This window comes from Pimephales promelas, chromosome 19 (genome assembly GCF_988280905.1).
Source record: "Pimephales promelas chromosome 19, fPimPro1.hap1.1, whole genome shotgun sequence".
In the NCBI taxonomy this organism is placed as follows: Eukaryota; Metazoa; Chordata; class Actinopteri; order Cypriniformes; family Leuciscidae; genus Pimephales; species Pimephales promelas.
The window spans coordinates 11,913,351-11,921,397 of record NC_142787.1 but is presented as its reverse complement, the minus strand read 5'-3'; the positions used below and the strand labels follow the sequence as shown (position 1 = coordinate 11,921,397).

The following is an 8,047-nucleotide window of genomic DNA, read 5'->3' as shown; positions in this document are numbered from 1 at the left end:
ACATCAAATAAGCTTTAGTTCGACAGTTTTTGCTCATATGTTAAATATATAGTATGTTTTGTCAAAAATAAACGAATCAACTGTTATACAATGCAAACTGATGCAATGCATTTATCACAATATTGAATCTTTAACTTTGAAATATGTTTTATAAAATGTAAATGGGCTACTTTAAAAATAATACTTTATATGGAAAAATAATTTTCTTTTCCATATACTGTACATGGTAGACTTAAAACCAGCTACGGCTGTACTAAGCGACTGTATGTGCTCATATAAACGCCAAAAGTTCATGGGGCACTAACCTTGTTTTAAGATAAATGCCTTTTATTTGCGATGTATTGGATAACTACTTCATTACCCACAATCCTGAACAATCCCACAGTCCCACAGTGATGCATCTGATTGGTGGAGGTCGTGTCACGTGTCAGAAACCCTGCGAAGGTATGTGACAGACTGAAGGTCGAGTAATGACGTAGGGCTAATTTCATTGATCGCACCTCGGAGACGCCCTCGCGCCATTGGATGTGCAGTTGCCGCAGCACAGCCAATGAGCGAGCCAGATTCTCGATGTTTTAGCATGTGGAGCTGCAAATGCGTTTGCTTCAGTAAAGCGAGGAAAAGGAGTTTCGATGTAGCCTGGATGCCAGCCCGAACTCCGCCCACAACATTTTTTGGTCGGGAAGTTCTGTCTGGACTCGATCCATTGAGGAGTAATTATGATCAGGCATAAAACGTTCAGGCCAATCAAATTGCCAGGGCGGGCTTTATACGATGATGGACAGATGATCTGCAGGGACGTAATCATCACGTTATCAAAGAGCGCTTAACTGGTTTCCCACAAAGGTGACTGCAGCTGGAGAATTGAGATGTATAGATTGCTGTCGCGTCTTTTGTAAAATAAATCGAAAGCGCATTAATTTTAATAGACAAACAGAGAACTGCAATCAAGGCATTTGTCGATCGGAAAGATATTTTTGCCCTCCTTCCCACATGATTCGGCAAAAGTGTAACTTATCAGCTGGCTCTGACGGTCGCTAAGAAGATGGGACGTAATCAAAAGCCTGTGGTCATTGTGGTTTCTCCTTTGGTCGCACTCATGGAGGACCAAGTAAAATAAGCAACACTCGTTATTTAACTTCTAAAATAAGTAAGTTCTGTAGTTGACAACATATGCAAAGTAGATGACTTACTGCGTTGCTCTGATTGGTTGTGGTTTACCGACTATTCAATTGAGTGCAATTGAGGGTTTTTTTTTCCTGGTTCGGTTGAGACACGCCTCATAATCAAAGTCCTACGGAGCAGTTTCAGACTCATATTCCGACAAGAATATGAGTATGACGAAGTCAGGCTAGTTTCCATGCACATTCACTATAATTCACTGGAGGAAAAAGTTCCCATGGCCATCGTCAGATTTGGAAGTCACTCAAAAGGCTCTTTTACGGTGGCTTCAGGCTTTAGTGAGGTGTGGTGGTTTATGGGAGGAGTAGTTCCTTTGCTCGGAGATGAAAATATGTACACAGGCTTGTACCCTTGACTTTTTTGGGATTTTCTTTTCTTTTTTTCACTCAAAATGATATGTTGTATGCTTATGAGTTCAGCCGTAGCTGGTTATCCTCAGACATGCTCTAATACTCTTTAGATATGGATTTTTACAAAATGTCAATGGGAGAAATGAATGGGAAATTTACTTTGCTCTCTGGGCGGGACTTTGATGCTCTATACAGGTGACCATAGATATCATTATAATATATATATATATATATATATATATATATTATCATATACATAACACAGCACGCAAATGAGTTACAACAATGTGAGCACCGTGACAAAGCTGGCACGTAAAATGTAAACATGCAGAACACTCAAAGGACAAAAACTATGATTGTGCGCACATATTAAAGCAATCATGTATGTAACATTTTTTACCTTAAAATAATGTTTCCAAAATCTTATCACTGGTTCAAGTCGTAACAGGGTGAAAGGCATTTCTGCCATAATCTGACGGGGTCTGTATCGGAGAATAAAGGAACAAATGAACCCAGCCTTATTTCTTCTCACTCCAGCCCAGTAGATGGCAGACTGTGTGGTTAGTTCAGAACCCGCCAATAGTTCTACAATAGAGGAAGACGAATGTTGTTCCCTCAGCCCACAACATCTTGGTGAAATCTTCAGCTGGAGTCTATAAAGTGAGTTCGTTTTTATGTAGCAACAATTCATGTTCATTTATAATAAACGGTTGTGCGCTGCAGCCTGGGGAGAAGTTGCGAAGATGGGAGAAACGGAGGTTTTTGTACACAGAATAAACTCACGAATGATTCACTCTTTCGAAGCAATCGTTTTCATCGTGAAACCGTTATCTATATAATCTACAAATCATTTAATATCTTAAATATGAAGCATATGTAGCTAGGATTTGTGTTCCCATCACTAGAGAGTGGAGAGTCACTACAGTTTAAAGGGTGCTGTATCACTCAGGCGAAAGTGTAAACAAGGCTAACGGCTAGGCTAGTATGCTAAACGTTAAGCATCACACAGCTATCGACCTAATAAAATACTGTTGAACATGTCTTCCCACAGGAGAAGCAAGGAGGAATGACTGCAGGAGAAACTATTCACATACTGTTGTAAAGATGGATTTAGAGGAAGAATCCTGGAGTATTAAAGATGAAGATACAGAGGAACAAATAGGTCAGTGTCCATTCTCGTTTCTTTATCAATAACCTCTGAAGAACATTATGGCTATAAACCCTCATTTAAACAATGATATAAGCTGTAAAATAACATAGGAACATATATGAAAATACAAGATGAGTTTGGGAAAATGGATTTATTGGCACAATTTCCCAAACACATCTAGTATTTTCCTTTCACTTCCTTCCTAGTTAATCATGTTATTTTACAGCTCTTATATTATCCTATTGTTTGTGTAATTTTAAGATGAGTTAGGTAAAATGCATCTGAGTTCAAGTTGTTGCCAAGAGTTGATGACTTATAATTTCAGAGGTACGTTTAGCATCCGATAAATATTCATAAATGAACTATGGATTGCTTTTATTTTAATATTGAAATGTAATGTTCGTTTTAGGTCTGATGGAACAAAGTGAAGTGGAGGAGAAACTCCATCAGTTTCAGAAACCTCAACAAAACACTCAAAGAAGAGGAGGGAAATGTTCTTGCATCTGCTCTCAGTGTGGAAAGAGCTTCACAACTAAATCAAGCATGAAGAATCACATGAGAATCCACACCGGAGAGAAACCCTTCACATGCTCTCAGTGTGGAAAGAGCTTCACATGGGAGACTAGTCTCAAAACTCACATGCTGTTTCACTTAGGAAAAAGATCATTTCATTGTGATCAGTGTGATAAGACATTTATTTTGAAAGCGGAACTGAAAAGACACATGAAAATTCATGCAGATGAGAAGCCTCATCTGTGCTCTGATTGTGGAAAGAGTTTTTCACAACTCCAATATTTAAAAATTCACCAAAGTATTCATACTGGTTTGAGACCTCATGTGTGCTTAGACTGTGGGAAAAACTTCACTAGATCCAGTGACTTAAAATCACACCAGAGAATTCATACTGGAGAGAAACCGTACAAGTGCTCACACTGTGGACAGAGTTTCTCTCATTCATCATCCTTGAAAGATCATGAGAGAATCCACACTGGAGAGAAACCGCACCAGTGCTCTTCATGTGGCAAGAGTTTCGGCCAATTATCTGGTCTACGAACTCATATGAAAAAGCATTGCCCAAAGTTGTGTAAGTGAGCAAAGTTCACATTCAGATCCATCACTTCAAAGAAAATTATTTGATATTCAGATTTGGAAAAAGGTGGAATTTCAACAGAATGACTTTAGTTAGAGGGGTCCTATTATGCAAAATTCACTTTTACATGTTGTTTGAACATAAATGTGTGACGGCAGTGTGTGTACACAATCACCCTATAATTATGAAAATCCACCCACTCCTTTTTTAATCCCCATATATCATAAGCAGTGTTTCAGTTTTTACCATAGACCCTGACTAGTTTCTGAAGACAGTTCTCCTTTTTTGTCTCCTTGCCAGTGCATTTAACAGCAGCATTCAAGTAAGAAATGTATTCTTATTAAAGCTACTAAAGTTATTCAGTCAAGAGCAGTGAGTGATTTTCTGTTTTTCTTTTGTTGTTTGATTCATATTAACAGCAGAGATATTGCAGTAGGTACTGTATATTACTTTGCTTTCACTTTAATACACATATCTAATATACTCATGTGATTTCTTTCCCTGCTGTTTACATAGACAGAGACATAACTGACAGTTTATGAGAACTTTGAATGTTTTTGACATAACCATGTGTGTATTTGACAGTTTAAGCTCAATAAATCCTGAAAGAGAGCTTAGTTCGAAACTCACGTCTGACATCCAGCTTTCTGTGCTCGTGGTTCAGATGTGTGTACTCAAAAAAAACATATTTCCGAAATTTAGACGGATATGGCTTTAAAATGCATGCAGAAAATAAACTGCAATGTCACGTGCATGACCTTGATAGAGATGATAATCAAATCTAAAAGAGATGATAGAAGTAGAAGTGAGGAAAATATAGTCCAAAACTAGAAAAATAACACTTCCATTGGCAAAAATATTCAATAAACAAAAAAATGTGTTTGGTAGCCTGGTGTGATAACATGGGGAATGAGCAGTGGTCCTGAGTCACATGATAAATCTGTTCATAAGCAGCTCTTCCATAAGAAATTTGATATTATTATACAGAAGCTGGACAGAGTCATTCGCACAAACATTAAACACCATCATGGTAACACTTGAAATTTAAAAAAATGCAATAAACTTTAATTTCACAACATTAAATGTAACATAACAAAAATATATAACATAAAACCCAAATGTACATAAACCCTAAAACGCTAATTAGACAAGAACTAAGAAAACTAAGAAGAAATGTAGTTATTTCAAGACAAAACATCAAATGTGAAGTGTCACGCAGGGAATTATGGGAATGTCGATTTACGTTTTTTCACTGTAAATTATACGAGTTGTTTTTCACTTTCAAAAACTGTAAATTTAACTGTATTTTATATTTAATTTTACATGAGATCTATCACAGTTATTTAAAATATATACTAAGGAAACTTTCTGTTAGCCAATTAGCAGTTTTGCACTGTTGCATGTTTACAGTCTTTTACCGTTAAAATCACAATAATCTTTTACAGGCCTTGATGTGATGCAAAACTAGCCTCTCCATGCTTTTCATAACTACAGGTGTTGGTGCAATGGGCCTATAATCATTGAGGGATGTATTGCATGCTTTCCAGTTAGTTTGCAAACCGCCAATAAATACATAGAGAAAGAAGCATACTACAAGAATTTATACAAGATACTTATAAATTTGCTCAGAATAGCCTACTGAAAATGGTTAGTCCTGAGGTATCTGCACAAGGTAATCGACAAAATATGAACGTGAATTACAAATTCTACTGAGTAAAGCAGAAATAAAAGGAGGAATTAAAGAACACATGAATAAAAAAGTGGCAAGAAATGCAGAACAGACACCTCTACACTATCCAAAAAACAAGTTGGTAAAGGGAGAGTATGCTTAATACATAATTATTACACTAATCAGAATAGGACATTAGGGTTGCCATGTACACAATAAGGTTTAAATCATTCATTGTTCACAATAGGGAAACTTAAATTTGGATTATGTATATCTTGTTGTGAAGCAGAGACTTTTGAGCATGTAGTTCTACATTGTGCAGCATTGGAAAGAGATGAGTTGATTAAGAAACTGAAAGATTTAATAAAAGTTTAATCATTTTTAATCTTTAAAAATGAAGTTGTGCCTAAGCCCAAAAATGCAGAAAGAACTACCAAGTTTTCTCAAAATAACAGGACTAAAAAATAGGATCTAAATTACATATTTATGTTATGTTTTAAACGTTATGTTTTTTCCTTCCCCGTTGATGCTTCACACTCCAGTCCAATTGATGGCGGTAATACACCACAAACTGGCTTGTCAATCGCCATTAAACGCCAGAAGAAGAAGAAGAAGAAGAATCAGAATCAGAATCAGAATACAAAGCAGTGCAAAGCCCCTTTCACACAGCGAGTTGATCCCAGGAAATTGCCGGCAAATTGCCAGAACGCCTTCTGTGTGAACGCAAACACGACCTGGGATTGCTTCTGGGATTGATCCCAGGTTGGGGACCTAGTAACATTGCCGTAATCAGTCCCGGAACGCGCGCTGTGTGAACAAAAGCCAGGACCAATGCCGTAAAGGGTGTGTCTTTAGTGATGACGCTCGTGCCATCGCGCGACTCTGTTGCTCTTAGAAGAAAGTTTGTGTTCGTCATCAACAAAGAAAGGACGAACAAATACCTGCAAACTAGGGCTGCACGTTTTCAAGTTTTTCATTAACCGTTAACCGAGGCCCTTTCGGTTAATACTCGGTTAACCTATAGAGTGTGCGCGCCGCAACCTCGAGATACAGAGTTAATTTTTAACACCTTTAATAACTGGTTGGACCCAATTTGAAACGAAATTAATTTATAGAAATAAAACGCAGTGGTAAGTTCAGAGCAGTTAAAGTAGGCGCGTTTCCATCACCCTTCAAACTGAAATTGCCAATTGAAAATACGCACATTGGCAACACGTCCATTTCGCAAAAAAAAAACATCGAAACGTTAGTCAATTGTTGCACCTCTAATAAATTTGCTTCTAAGATCTGTGCACCGGAGTTTCTCCCGTTCTGTTTAATAATAATAATTATCATTATTGTAAAATTTTATAGGCTGCATATGTAGAAGACGCTTTTATCCAAAAAAGGAGCAAAGCACAAATAAACAATATTTTGACGCATCCAGTGTGTGTGCTTAGTGTGGAGGCTGCGAGACGCCCATGTGAACACTTGCAGTTTCATTGCAGTTCTTTCAGTGGAAACAACTTAAAATACTCTTTCATTTCTGGTCATACAGAAAATAATAATACATTATTCGCAAATACATTTATTTGCGTAAACTCACAATAACAAGAAAACTTTGTGCTTTAACAAACAGGCGCGCTTCATGATTTCCGTGAACTAAAGCGCGAGAACTGAAACAGACACCGCATTCGAATTTGTTCGTTTTAAATTGGATATTTAAAGCTTTAAATGTCCAATTTAAAACGAACAAATTCGAATCAAAAGCCAATATCTTCTGACTAGGCATATGTAATTATGTAGCTTAGCTAATTATGTATTTCTCTCTAAAGGTGCATCTGGGGATGGAGATTTGTTTTTAGGAGAAACTGATTTAGAAAACAATAGTTTATTAATAAACAATTAATGCCTCGTTATTTTATATTATTTTATTATCAGACACATTTATTATAGGCCCTATCTTATAAATCATCTATAAATCCCCTTTCTGTAGGCTGTGGTTACGGTTCTCATTCAGCACTCTGGGGGAAATATAATTTCCAGGTTCTAATTTGGCCTCAGAAAACCAACACAGTCTCATGAAGATGCGTATCTATACCACGAGTGTCATTTCTCGTGGCATTTATACGCCAAAAGTGTTTTTTTCGTGTATATGGTACGCACTAAAAAACCCTGGGTTAGGTTTAGGGGGGAGGGGGGTGGGGAGTTCGTGCGTATTATACGCAAAAAAGTGCGTATCATATGTACGCGAAAATCGCGTGCCAAATACACGAAAAAACTGTTTTTGGCGTATAAATGCCACGAGAAATGACATTCGTGCCATAGACACGAACTTTCATGAGATCGGGCTGGAAAACCAGTAAAATCTTTTTTTTTTTTTTCCATATTCATTTGTCAAATATTTTAGGCCTAAATGTTTAAAGGGGCAAAAAAATCAAACAAATATCTGAAAATGCGTTCGATATATAGCCTATATATTTTTGCGCATCATTCGACCTAGTCCTACAGTTCAAATGAACATTTTGGTGTTAAACTCTGCGTTTTACAAAATACAACAACCGTTCATTTTTCGTTTTGCAATTAGGCCTACGGATTAAATAAGGGGAAACAAATGAACACAACAG

At 37.0% G+C, this 8,047-nt stretch overlaps 1 protein-coding gene across 1 annotated transcript; it reads left to right on the top strand.

The window, feature by feature from the left end:
* Positions 1–2,048: 2,048 nt before the first annotated feature.
* Positions 2,049–4,139, top strand: LOC120479990 (uncharacterized). Its single transcript, XM_039672878.2, has 3 exons — positions 2,049–2,192; positions 2,584–2,694; positions 3,092–4,139. The coding sequence occupies exons 2-3, from the start codon at positions 2,637–2,639 to the stop codon at positions 3,772–3,774; spliced, it is 741 nt and encodes a 246-aa protein (XP_039528812.2). The 5' UTR covers positions 2,049–2,192; positions 2,584–2,636; the 3' UTR covers positions 3,775–4,139.
* Positions 4,140–8,047: the final 3,908 nt, after the last annotated feature.

Bases quoted from the DNA above. Each gene is read 5' to 3' on its own strand.
- LOC120479990 (XM_039672878.2), top strand. From the start codon at position 2,637: ATGGATTTAGAGGAAGAATCCTGGAGTATTAAAGATGAAGATACAGAG. The intron at 2,695-3,091 runs GTCAGTGTCCAT...TGTTCGTTTTAG, and splicing joins AGATACAGAGGAACAAATAG to GTCTGATGGAACAAAGTGAA.